The sequence below is a fragment of the Panthera uncia genome, chromosome D1, assembly GCF_023721935.1.
Source record: "Panthera uncia isolate 11264 chromosome D1, Puncia_PCG_1.0, whole genome shotgun sequence".
Lineage (NCBI taxonomy): Eukaryota > Metazoa > Chordata > Mammalia > Carnivora > Felidae > Panthera > Panthera uncia.
In genome coordinates, this window is record NC_064808.1 from 95,515,268 (window position 1) to 95,528,483 (window position 13,216).

A 13,216-nucleotide genomic window follows, 5' to 3' on the forward strand; every position below is an offset into this window, starting at 1 on the left:
GTCTTTGTTGCTTTTGGTCTTTTTTTTTTTTTTTTTTTTTTGTCTTTGCTCCCCTCAGAGAGTCCCCCTTAAAGTTTCGTGCAGGGCTGGTTTAGTGGTCATGAACTCCTTTAGTTTTTGTCTGGGGAAACTTTTTATCTCTCCTTCTATGTTGAATGACACCCTTGCTGGATAAAGAATTCTTGGTTGCATGTTTTTCTGATTCAGCACGTTGAATATATCCTGCCTCTCCTTTCTGGCCTGCCAAGTTTCTGTGCATAGGTCTGCTGCAAACCTGATCTGTCTTCCCTTGTAGGTTAAGGACTCTTCTTCCCTTGCTGCTTTCATGATTCTTTTCTTGCCTGAGTATTTTGTGAATTTGACTATGATATGCCTTGTTGAATCTAATGGGAGTTCTCTGTGCTTCCTGGATTTTGATGTCTGTGTCTTTCCCCAGGTTAGGAAAGTTCTCCACTATGATTTGCTCACATAAACTTTCTGCCCCTTTTTCTCTCTCATCATCTGGGACTCCTGTGATTCGGATGTTATCCCTTTTTAATGAGTCACTGAGTTCTCTAAGTCTTATATCGTACTCTTTTGCCTTAGTTTCCCTCTTTCTTTTTCTGCTTCATTGTTCTCCAGAAGTTTGTCCTCTATGTCACTGATTTGCTGCCCTGCTTCATCCATCCTTGCCACCCTGGCATCCATTTGAGATTACATCTCAGTTATAGCATTTTTCATTTCATCCTGACTAGATTTTACTTATTTTATCTCTACAGAAAGGGAGTCTATGCTTTTTTTCAACCCCAGCTAGTACTCTTATTATTGTGATTCTAAATTCTGGTTCAGACATCTTGTTTGTATCTGTGTTAAGTCCCTGGCTGTCATTTACCTTCTTTCCATTTGTCATTGATTTTCACTAAACTTTTCAACCTTTGAAGAGACATTAGGTTTGGCCACTGTACTTATCCAGATTGCCAACAGCAATACCAGTCTTGCTAGTGCCTTCCCTAGTTTCCTCTCATCTGTTCAGGATAGAGTTACAAGGCCCAGAATGCGTGGCTATTCCCACCACTAGAGAGTATAGCTGCATTCATTGTTAGCCCCCAGTTAGCCAGATGAGCTATGGCACAAGTCGCCCCACCAGGCCCTTGGGAATTCTGACATAAATATTTGAAAAGATGGACACCTGGGTGGCTCAGTTGGTTAAGCGTCCAACTCTTGATTTCAGCTCAGGTCGTGATATCACGAATCGTGAGTTCAAGCCCTGCGTCAGGCTCTGTGCTGACAACTCGGGCTTGGGATTCTCTGTCTCCCTCACTCTCTGTCCCTCTCCCCCCTGCTCAAAATAAAGAAATAAACATTTTTAAAAAAACATTTGAAAAGATAGCTACAGTTTCTTGCTCAGGGATCATTCATGCTTCTGGCACCGCATGGCAGTCTGGTCCACTGTGTAGGCAAAAGGTAAGTGGAGATGGTGTGGGAAAGAATTGTATAGTCCCACCAGCAACCTCTCCACCCATCCCCCAGAAAACCAGAGGAATATATCCAGTGGGGACCCTCCTCTGGCCCTCATCCCATGCTGAGTGTGAGCACACACTTGTGAAGCTATGTAAGCCAGCCCCTCATGCTTTTATTTCTCTCCATTTTAATTTTTAATGTTTTATTTATTTTTGAGAGAGACAGTATGAGAGGGAAAGGGAGACACAGAAACCGAAGAAGGCTCCAGGCTCTGAGCTGTCAGCACAGAGCCCGATGCGGGGCTCAAACTCATAAACTGTGAGTCATGACCTGAGCTAAAGTCAGATGCTTATCCAACTGAGCCACCCAGGTGCCCCGATTTCTCCCTGTTTTATTATTATTTTTTTAATTTTTTAATGTTTATTTTTGAAGGAGAGAGACAACGTGAGTGGGAGAGGGGCAGAGAGAGAGGGAGACACAGAATCCGAAGCAGGCTCCAGGATCTGAGCTATCAGCACAGAGCCCGACATGGGGCTTGAACTCAAAATCTGTGAGATCATGACCTGAGTGAAGTCAGTCGCCCAACCGACTGAGCAACCCAGGAACCCCTTCCCATTTTAAACAAGAAAAGTTTCATTTGCCTGTTCCGATTCTGTATGGAGCCAGCACTCCGAAGGTGATAAGCCACGTGATGTGTCCGTTTGACATGATCTCTCAGTCCATTGTTGGGACTGTGGGCCGACCAAATTGGCACAGTATCTTCTGTTCCAATGTAGTATTTTAAGCATATTCCTCTATAATCAGGTATGTAAAGCCTACTTTATCATGCCCCTTGAATTTCCAGAGTGATTTCCCGAGGGTTATGCCCCATACGGGCATCCCCTTGACGAGTCCAGTTTTTCCCTGCCTGTGAGTCAGTAAAAACCCCAACCTAGGGACTTTTTGCACTCACTTCTTCCATCACTGCAAGGGAAACAGCATGCAGTTCAGCCCACTGAGCTGATTCGTTCTTTCATGCTTTAAAGATTTCCATCATTTGGTCGGAGTGCATTGGCCTTCCAAACAAGATACTGTCTGTCTGCCTTGGAGCTGCCATCGGTAACCAAGCAGCTCTTTGTTGGTCACAGAGAGCTGTCCACAGGGCACCTCCCCGTGGCTCCTCAGTGCTTCCCATGGTCCTGCGGGAAAGGAGGTGACTTGCCCACGAAGCCCCACGTAGCACATCCCTGCATAAAACATTTCCACTGTATTGAGGAGCCCTTTGGGGGCACTGCCACTTTTTTTTTTTTAATACTTATTTATTTAGAGAGACAGTAAGCCAGGAAGGGGCAGAGAGAGAGAGCCAGAGATTGAATCCCAAGCAGACTCTATGCTATCAACACAGAGCCCATGTGGGGCTCGAACTCACAAATCGTGAAGTCACAGGGTGCCTGGGTGGCTCATCGGTTAAGCGTCCGACTCCTCATTTTGGGTCAGGTCATGATCTCACTCTGTCTCTCAAAATAAACAAACTTCAAAAAAAATCATGAGCCACCAGGGCACCCACGGGCACTGCCTTCTTTCTCAGAGTGTTTCTCTGGCAGGACATTAGGGCTACTTGAGGCCTTAGGAATGTCTTCCATCCTTCAGTCAGAGAGCTGGTTTCCACAAACACCCAACAGCAGGCCCGTAGTTGTCTTCCAAGGGGTATACATCCTGCCCCACACCTGCAGGTTTTCTGGTCCAAGGTCTCAGCAATTGCCACTGGGTGTAACTTACGGGATTTGGCCTTAAGCCCTTTTGATCCCTTTCACACAGGCCCCGCTGTACAGAGAATCCATCCAGCCCATTCTGTCGAGTCACTGATGACAGTGGTAGTCTCCTTGTTCCCGCTGGGTATTCCGCACTGTTCCAAATGACCACCCGGTGTGGGCTTGGGTACCTGTTTACATCCTGTACTGCAGAGTGTCCTCATTCTCTCAGCCTGGTTTGTCACCACCACCCGCACACGCCTACCACACATGCACACACACGTGCATAGGTGCGTACACACACAGCCCTGGTCCGGTCCAGGGAACATGCCCACACTCCAGCCTTTTCTCTCCCCTCCCGGGGGTGGCCTGACCTGCTTCCCTCCCCAACACTCTCGGCAGCCGGATTTACTGCTACAGGGAGCTCCCGCACCAGGTTCAGATGGCGAAGCTCTACCGGGACGACAAGCAGTTTGTGGACATGCCACTGTCCTCGACTCCAGGTAAGGCGATTGGGGGCCCCACCTTCTGAACCTTCTGTACGAAAGATAGTGGGACGCAGGGCCGGGCAGGGAGGGGCTCCTGGACGCCAGCTGATCCCTCCTGGCCACCCGCACCCCAGACCGAGTTCTGCAGCACTTCGGGAGCTGGCCGCCCGCCACAGCCACAGCATTCCCATGCCACTGCTTCGCGCCTTCATCCAGGAACACTTCCAGGCCGCGGGGCAGGAGCTGCAGTCCTGGACCCCCGAGGACTGGAAGGACAGGTACAGCCTGGACAGAAAACAAGAGAGGGCCCTTCAGGGAGGGCTGTCTCCCCGAGCCCTGGGGGTTCGGTTGGTGTTCTTCCAGCCCCCAGTTCCTGGGGAAGATCTCGGACCCCAAGCTACGGATCTGGGGGGAGCAGCTGCACCAGCTCTGGAAGAAACTGGGAAAGAAGGTGTGACTGCCCTGGGTGTTGGCAGGGGGGCCGAGCCGGGAGACAGTTTCGCCGGCTTGGGGCCCACCTTGCCTGTAGAGCACAGAGAGGGAGACATTTCCTAAAAGTCTGTACCCTATCCACTGGGTCCTTGAAAAGAGTTCTCTAGAAGGAATTTCTGGAGGGGTAGAAGGGAACATTTACTTCAAACTTCTCACCTCCTCACCATCCTCCCCCAGGCAAATTCAGCCCGTCCTGTCACCTCCAGGCTGCCCAACTGGGCTCTCCCTTCCCTGATCTCCTGGGGCCAGGCCTCGGCTCAGGACTATTTGCCACTGCTGATTGTGGCCTGTGGTCAGCACTGTCTGTTATGTACTTTCTCTCCTTTGTCTGAGGCTCAGAGAGGGCAGAGGTTTGCCCGAGGCTGCACAGCATCTGTCCTCCCAGCCGGCCCCCGGGGCCCTGGCACCCGCTGGCACAGAGTGGTGCTCCAGGGCCCTTCCCCACCCAGCCCCACAGGAGCAGACCCAGCTCTGTTCCACGACGCCCCTCAAAATAACTGACAGCCCACCGCTCTCCCACTGAAACCACACTCACTGGGACAGAACCAGGAGGCCACGAACAGAGAAAGTACCCGAAGGAGGCAGCCATCGCTACTCTGGTCCTACAGTTGCTCTCCCGAGGCCACGTTCATGTGCGTCTGTCTCATTGGGAAAGCAGTTTGGGGTTTCCTTTCTCCTTACAAATAAAACTGCCAGTTACTTCACCAGCAAAAAGGGGTTCGTTTAGGAATAGCAGCGAACGGCCATCTGGGCTGAGTAAACCACAGGAAAACCGTGGGCAAGTCAGCAGCACGCAGAACAGGAACGCTGCTTTGTGGAGGAAGGGGGGCATTGGGAAGGCTGCTGCGAACAACAAGCCCTTTGCGGTAAACTGGGGCGTTCTGAGTACGGTGGTTTTTCATTGGCTGAGTTGTGACAGCCTCTCATTGGCTGGGCTGTTGCTGGGGAGGAAGAAACCTACCCCTTCAGCTGGGAGAGGAAGGAAGGCAGCATCCACTTGCTAGTTGGGATCTGCACTTGACAAAGAGTCTTAGGGCAGGAGGGCTTCACCTGCCAGCCTCCCGGAGGTTGTGAATGAGGTTTCCTTTCATTCGTTTTCACACTCCACGCCTGGGTCAGAGGATGCGGGCCCTGAGTCTCTGGGCCTGGCTTGGTGGTGGCCCCAGAGACGAGGCCAGGGGAGTGGAGGACGTGGTCCCCCTGGCCGGTCCTGATAATGGCCGTTGTTTGGTGAGCACCTGCCAGGGCCGGGCTGGGTTAGCCAGGACTCCAGAGGCCCCCACGTGGGGCCGAGCAGACCAGGCTCCCGCAGCTCAGGCCTTGACCTCAGCCGTACCCGGCTGACCAGCAGCAGAGCCAGAACTCGTGCTCTGGCTCCCTGGCTCCAAAGCCGCAGCTGCCAGGCCCCCTCCTCCCCCAACCCGGCCTCTTCTGGACTCCACACCGTGGGGGTCCTGGGCTCCCTGTGCCCTCTCTCCTGACTGCAGGTGAAGCCAGAGGTCCTCAGCCACCCCGAGCAGTTCTCTCTGCTCTACTCAGAACACCCCTTCGTTGTGCCTGGTGGGCGCTTTGTCGAATTCTACTACTGGTGAGCGGCTGGGGCTTTAGGGCGGGAGTGGGGGAGCCCGGGGCCGGCAGGCTGTCCTGAGCAGGGTAGGGCACCCTGACTGGCCTGGGTGTGCAGGGCAGGGGGTGGCGGGGTGGGGGGGGGCGGGAGGGTGGGTGCCTGAACTGCCCCTTTCCCCAGGGACTCCTACTGGGTGATGGGGGGGCGCTGCTCCTCTCTGAGATGCCCGAGACCGTGAAGGGCATGCTGCAGAACTTCCTGGACCTGGTGCGACTGTAAGAGGGGACGGGCTTGGCGCTGGATTGGCCTTGGCCTTGGCCTTGGCCGCTGGGCAGATGCCCCTCAGCAGGCCTCCTTCTCGGCAGCTGTGGACATGTCCCCAACGGGGCCCGCGTGTACTCCCTGCAGCGAAGCCAGCCCCCCCTGCTGACTCTCATGTTGCACTCCTACGTGGCTCACACCAACGATACTGCCTTCCTGAGGTGGGCACCCCGGCCCCCTGCTGCCCTGCAGGCCCCCGTCCCTGAGACCTCCCAGGGCGGGACTGAGGGGGCGTGCCTGGGCTAAGGCGGTATCTGGCTCTGCCCCAGGGACAACATCGGGACCCTAGCTTTGGAATTGGACTTCTGGACTGAGCACAGGAACGTCTCTGTGAGCTTGGGGGGGAAGAACTACGTCCTGAATCACTATTCTGTCCCTTATGGGGGACCCAGGTAAGGAGCTGCCCCGCTAGCCTCTCAGTCTCTCATCGTTCACTCTGGTGTGAGGGCCAGTGACTTCGCCCCACGTCTCCGATGGGTGATGCTAAAAGTCCAGGACAATGCAGGGCTGTTGAAAGACAAGCCAAGGGCAGGTGAGGCAACATGGCGCAGCCTCCAGCTTGGGCTTAGAGCTTCCTGGTGCCAGGACGCTCGCTTTCCTCCTCCAGGCCCGAGTCTTACAGCAGAGACGGGGAGGTCAGGCATCTGGGTGGGGCTGGGACCCTGATGTTGTGTGTCAGGCCCCGGTCCCCGGTCTGCTGCTGCCTCGTCATCACAGGGGACCGGGAAGCTCTGTGGGCCGAGCTCAAGGCTGGGGCCGAGTCTGGCTGGGACTTCTCCTCACGTTGGCTCGTCAAAGGCGGGAGCCCCAACTTGCTGAGCAGCATCCGGACCAGCAAACTCGTGCCTGTTGATCTCAATGCCTTCCTGTGCCAGGCAGAGGAGCTGATGAGCGACTTCTACTCCAGACCGGGTGAGCTCGCCAGCAGGAGGAGAGGGAGAACGGTGCTCGGCCGGCTTTGGTCCTGCCTCAGCCTTGGCCATGGAGCTGGAAGTAGGACCCTGGGTGAAGGGTCTGTACCCCGCCCCTGGTACTGCTAGAGCAAGAGTACAAATGGAGCCCACTCTCCACTCACGGTCCCTTTCTCACCAGGAGGGAGTCATAGGTTCTGTGGGAGGGCACCTCAGTCCACACATTCAAACTCCCTCCATTCCCTTTGTCCTGCCAGAACTAGGGGAATACACACGGCCAGTGCCCTCCTAGGAGGGACCTGGTAACAGGCCAGTGCAGGTCCTGAGAGCTATACAGGGCCGTCTGCTCAGGAAATTCCAGGTCCTAGAGGCCTGAAATGTGGCCCCCAGGTATGCATGTCCCCTTGGTGCTCAGGATTTCTAGCCCTTGGGAAGGACAACAGGAGGAGGCCAAAGTAGATCTCTTGAAGGTATGGGACCCAGGTTGCTCAGTCTAAAGACAGTGTCACCCCAGGGAACGACCTCCAAGACACAAAATACAGAAATACGCGGGAACAGCGCTTGGCTGCCATGAAAGCCATCCTGTGGAATGAGGAGAACGGTGCCTGGTTTGACTATGACCTTGAGAACAGAAGGAAGAACCTCGAGTTTTACCCATCCAACCTTAGTCCTCTCTAGTCTGGCTGTTTCTCTGACCCGGGAGTCGTGGACAAGGCTCTGAAATATCTGGAGGTGAGGAGGGGGCAGGGGCAGCAGGGCGGGCTGGTATACTGGGGGCGGAACCACCTGCTCTCTCCCTGCCTCTGAGCTAGTGACCTCCACTCCCTCCTGCTCCACCCCTGTGCCTGAGCCTGCAGGTCCCGCTGGAGCCACCAGGGGGCGGCAGTGAGCCAAGAAGAGAAAGTCCAGGAAGGGGACCATCTGGCTTTAGGAGGGCCCGGCCCCTTGGCTCCTCATCCAGTCCCCACCCACGGTCCGAGAAATGTCTGGAACCTTCTAGGACAGCCAGATCTTGACCTACCAGTACGGGATCCCGACCTCTCTCCAGAAGACAGGCCAGCAGTGGGACTTCCCCAATGCCTGGGCCCCCTTGCAGGACCTGGTCATCAGAGGTAGGGAGGCAGCAGTGGGGCACATCCCAGGGCCTGCCCTCCTTGCATCTAGAGGGTCAGCCCCCTGGTACTGGGGAGGTGTGAACAGAGGATGTGAGGGCTTTCTCTGGCTCTTCTGTTCTCATGGCTTCCCCCTCAGCAGACATTTGTGTCTGCCCCCACCTGTCCAGGGAACCAGCCTTCCTTTCTCTCTCCAAACCCAGGCCCTGGGGAAAGAGCACGTTGGCTTTTCACGTGGTTTCAAGATGGAGGTCTTGAGGCTCGGGCCTCTTTCCCTCCTTGAGGAGAGTAAGGCTCAGGCCCATGCTCCCTCTGGGTTGGGGACTCAGGTGGCTCAGGGTCCCGCCTGGGGCGGGGTGGGGTCTAGCTCTGGCCAAGTGTCCTTCCCCTCGGGCCCAGGAAGTGGCTTTCCAGCTGGCTCAGAATTGGATCCGAACCAACTTTGAGGTCTACTCCAGAAAAGTCAGCCATGTATGAGAAGGTGAGCTGCTCCTGAGCCCTGACCCTCCTGGGCCTCCTCCCCATGAGGAGATGGGGGAATTGCCAGGCTTTGCAAAGCCCGGGGACAGTGGTGACACCCAGTGGCCATTCTTGGGCACTGCAGGCCAGGGCAGCTTCTCCCACAGGGGCTCCCGTTTCTGGCTTTCCCTAGAGGGCTGAGGTGAGGGGGCGCAGGGGTGGGGTGGGTAGTGCCTGACCTTAGAGCCTGTCCTTTTGTTCCCAGTAGGACATCAGCAACGGTGTGGTCAGCCAGGTGGAGGAGGGGAGTATGAAGTTCAGGTGAGTGGGCCCACATCCCATAGGAACTACAGGGCTCTGCTGTCCCCGCGACTGGCCATGACCTCCGCTGTCTGGGCCTGTTTCCTCCTGTGGATGTGGGTCCACAGGGAGGAGCCTGCCTGGAGCTCCTTTGTCCTCTTGGGGTTAGGCAGTTCTAGAGCCCCTGGGTGGAGATCTCACACCCCCTAAAATAGGGCTTGAGGGCCTTCCCCAGAGATCCTGCCCCACTAGCCATTCCTCTCTCCAGGAGGGCTTTGGCTGGACCAGTGGAGTGGTCCTGATGCTCCTGGACTGCTACGGCGATCGACTGAGCTCGGGGACCCAGACCGCTTTCCTGGTGCCCCAGTGCCTCACAACTGCCCTTCTGCTCAGCCTCCTGCCACAGTGATGGGCCTCCCTGCCCCGTCTGCCTCATTAAACCTCTGCGTGAGTCCTCATGTTTTCTTACTTCTAGAGACCCCATACCCCACCCAGAGCCAGTCCTTGGAGTGGTCAGGATAGGGACGTGGAAGTCATGGGCTGTGTGCCCTTATCCCTCCTAGAACCCCAGTAAGGAGGAAATCCTATTTTGCGGGGAACACCTGGCCCCATATCCCATACAACCTGGCTTCCCAAACACATACTCCAAATGCTTTATTGTTCTGTTGAGATGCTTACAAATACTGAAAATCGCCCAGCCCAGGCCGGGCAACCATGGCCCAGTGTTGGGCAGAGGAGCAGGGTTGTGGGCTTAGTGTTAAGGCGTGAAGGGCTGAGGCCAGACAGCTGGGGGCCTGGTCCTCTGCTCTCCATTTCTGTCATCCTTCTGAGGCGGAAGGGAGGGCAGCCAGCCCCCAGGGTCCTCCCCCTCTGCTCAGGTTTCCCCCAGCGGGCGTCTGAGCGGCCCTCCATCCCTGTTAGAAACCCAGCCAGTTCTGTAGAACCCAGTCTAGCTGCCTCTCCCATCTGCTTCCTTCCTCCAGTCTCTGGATGTCCAAGCTTCGTCCCTTCTGGCTCTAAGCAAGGCACGAGTGCAAGGGAGAGGTCTGGACTAGGGGGTGGCCGGCTGTGCACCAGGGCCTGGAGACCTAGGGGGGCAGGGAGCAGGTGCTTGGTCCCTTCCCCCGGCCTGAGATGCACAAGGTCCTGGGCTGGAGAGGTCGCAGTACGTACCCTCGGATGGGCCCACGGCTGCAGCATGGGCGGAGCCACGGCAACGAGCGTATGACCATGGCGATGAAGCAGTCACTGTGGAGATCGTGGTTGGGGGTCTGCAAAAAGGGAATGGGGTTAGGACCTCAAGGATGGCACTGGAGGTCTCTGGCCCTTGAACAAAGGGGAGAACAGGGTAGAGCGGGGTTGGAGAAGTACACCGCCTGAGCTGTTACCCCACTCTTGATGTGGTTCTCCTCGGCCCCCAAGGCCCCCGCAAAGGGGGCTGAGGCAAGAAGGGATCTTTGGCAGATTCTGGTACCATAATTTGTCCTTTTGCAAAAGAGAACACAGGCTGGGGAGTGCAGGTGCCAGGTCAGAGCTTGAGGCCCCCTCTTGTGACAGCTCCTCAGGCCTGGGGCAGGGCCCTCCAAGGTTACTGCAGATTCTGGGCTCCCGGGAGCCTCCCCACTTTTCATCTGCTGGCTGGTTCTTCAGGGGGCCTGAGCCCAGAAATTCACAGGATGAGCTCCTTACACCGTAGAACAGTACAAAGTCACCTCCAACAGCCCCAGGCACGCTCCGCCCTTCCAGGCCTCTGGGGGCACGCCTGTGTGGCCCGGTGTGCACCTCTGTCTCCAGGGCGGAGCAGCTGGTGGGCTGGCCCGAGGGTCCAGGAGGTCCACACCGGTCAGTTCATGAATTGAGTGTAGCCCTCAGCTCCGGTCACGATGACATCCATCCAGATGCGCATGGCCTCGGCAGATGGGGCCACCATGTAGTAGAGCCGGTCATGGGTCTTCACACAGAAGGTGAGGGCTGGGTTCGGGCTCTGCTCAGGGAGAGAGGAAGGTCTAAGCCAGGGCTCACCTCTGACCCCCCATCTGCCCTTTCCCCTCCCCGTCTCCAGGACACCCTAGAGCTCAGGACGGAGTCTGAAACAGGCCCCAAACCTAGTGCCCATCAGTCCAGCGGGCCCCCGCTGGAGACGGTCCCCTCCTCACACCCGGACCATCCTTGGGCCCTGGCAGGGCCGTACCCTGCCTCGTGGGGACACTGTTCCTCAGCGAGCCCGGGGGCACAAAAGTATCACAGGAATCGGACGCAAAGGGCCCTTCCCGTGAGGACCAGAGTCTCCTCTCACCCCAAGAGGGGCCGATGGAAAAAGCTGCAGGTGGGATGCTGGGCCGCAGAGGAGGGGAGGTCAGGGCTGAGGTGGGCACCCGAGGCTTGGGGGGGAGGGAGGCTGATTACATGAGGGCAGACAGCCCAGGCCTCGGACACATCCCCTCTATCAGTCCCCCCGGCCAGAACCCTCCCGGAGAACCCCTTCCTCCCTTTAGCCATCCTTTCCATGGTGCCCACCCCTCCCCCCACAGGGACACAGCCTGCTGTCATCTCAAGAGAGGGGGCCGCAAGCCACCCCCCACTGCTCCTCCTTCAGGCCTGGGGAAGGGGGGCGGAGGGGAGAGTAAAGGGTCAGGGACAAGTAGGGGACAGGAGGCATTAATGCGCAGTAGTTTTGGTTACACGTAGGTGGGGGAGGGGTACCTCGGTCACCACAGTGAAGCTGAAAAACCTCTTCTGGGAAGGGGAGAGGGAGAGAGGAAGAGAAAGTTTACAAAGAGACCAAGCCACGGGTCCAAGTCTCTGGAGGACGCAGGCTGGAGGCTGTCGTCCCACAACGCCGCGGGGCCCGCCCTCACCTTGGCCGCACTGCGCAGGTGGTCATAGTAGACCTCCTCGATGGCCTGGAAGTAGATGACCCCCTTCAGCTTCGTCTCATGCTTGTCTGCAAAGGAAATAAGGCCGGGCTGAGGAGGCCTGTCGTCCCTCAGGTGACGTGCTGCTGAAGGAGCACCCGTGGCCCCAGTCTGAGAAATGGGGTGAGTCCCAGGACTCCAGAACAGAGCCCAACATGGAGCCCCGAAGATCTGGTCAGTGCTCAGCCTTGCTCAGAATTAGAGAACGCAAATTAGAACTCCACCGAGATACCACTTCTCACCTACCAGAATGGCAAAAATATGCCAACAATAAACAGCACCCCTTAGGTGGGGCTCTGGAGAAACAGGGGAGGTGGTCTGGTAAGTGACAGACAGGTAAGTCCTACCAGGATTAGGTGTTTGCCCTTCGAGCCAATGATTGCACTTACGGACATTTATTTTACAAGTAACAAATTTACACGCGTATTCACCCCAACAGTATCGGTAGTCATGAAATACTGCAAACAACGCACGTGTCCCCGAGTAGAGATTGGTTAATAAATTATAGTTTAGCACGTGAGGGGATACTACACCGCTCTTAAATGATTCAGAAATCTCTGATACATAGTTTCAGAAATACAGCTTAACTTAAAATGTATCAGATGTAGATCTACCTCACACAGATCTGATACGTTAGCAGTAAAAGAAGGAATGCATTGTATGCCACCTTTTGTGTAAGAAAACGAGTAACAGTCTATGTTTGCATTTGCTTACATTCTAAAACTCTACAAGGACACACAAGAGATTTATAATCAAAACAGTCATCTGGAGTGAGCAGAGGCATAAGTCCCAATCTAAAGCTTTTCGGGCGTTTTGATATCAGAACTCTATGAATGCACTGGCCTATTCGCCTCTAATATTAAAAGACAGAAAGACGCGTAGCACCTAGAGGCAGGGGTGACAGGAAGAAGGTGGGCAAGCTAACAGCAGAGGGGACCGTTCCAGTGGGGAGGGAGGGGAACTGCCAGGGGAAAGCCCAGGGCCTGGGCCATCTTGTCTTGTGGCAAACTGCTCGGGCACCACAACCGAAAGGTCACACACAGTCACTAAACTCAGACAGTGACAGCCGATGGCCTGCACCTTGCTCCGCACCCTTCCCCCACCCCTGTGTCCTATCCGGCCTGAGTCCTCCATCCGGGAGCACTGCTGTAGCCTCCTCGATGTGCCCCGGCCCCACCCTCTGCCCCTTCAACTCCTCTCCCCTAAGGACAAGGGAGCGATCTTCCTAAAGCAAACCTAATCCTGCTGCCTCAACCCGCGAGCCTCCCGGCCAGTCCCCTCCCCGGGAACCTGCCGCCATCTTGGCTTGCCAAAGGGTACTTACAGGCCGGTGCCAACACGCCCCTCTGGTCTTATCTCACATCCTTCCCCTGCACCAACGCGTTCTATCTGGCCAGGTGGAGCTGCTGACCAGTCCCTTAAGAGTATGCTCTGCATACACTGGAGCGGTCTCCAGCCCATTCCCTTGGCAAATTCCTAAA

General features: G+C 56.0%; 2 protein-coding genes across 9 annotated transcripts in view; one reads left to right on the plus strand and one right to left on the minus strand.

The window, feature by feature from the left end:
• Positions 1-3,555: 3,555 nt before the first annotated feature.
• TREH (trehalase) lies at positions 3,556-9,424 on the plus strand (the record flags this gene model as incomplete). Its single annotated transcript, XM_049641049.1, is given in 17 exon segments — positions 3,556-3,673; positions 3,793-3,810; positions 3,813-3,936; positions 4,022-4,109; positions 5,638-5,738; positions 5,898-5,922; positions 5,925-5,992; positions 6,083-6,199; positions 6,308-6,430; positions 6,646-6,950; positions 7,464-7,681; positions 7,950-8,061; positions 8,429-8,517; positions 8,519-8,542; positions 8,786-8,803; positions 8,806-8,841; positions 9,089-9,424. Coding segments are annotated over 17 exon segments (1,725 nt in total), but the record flags the coding sequence as incomplete, so codon positions are not given.
• A 33-nt stretch (positions 9,425-9,457) lies between these two features.
• Positions 9,458-13,216, minus strand: part of PHLDB1 (pleckstrin homology like domain family B member 1) — a 44,838-nt gene continuing 41,079 nt past the window's right edge. For all 8 annotated transcript variants that reach the window (XM_049612164.1, XM_049612146.1, XM_049612173.1 and 5 more), the window contains 2 exons: positions 11,679-11,764; positions 9,458-10,804 (listed from right to left, as the gene is read on the minus strand). In XM_049612164.1, coding sequence (XP_049468121.1) covers positions 10,664-10,804; positions 11,679-11,764 — 227 coding nt within the window. In that variant the 3' untranslated portion in view covers positions 9,458-10,663. The remainder of the gene's footprint in view (positions 10,805-11,678; positions 11,765-13,216) is intronic.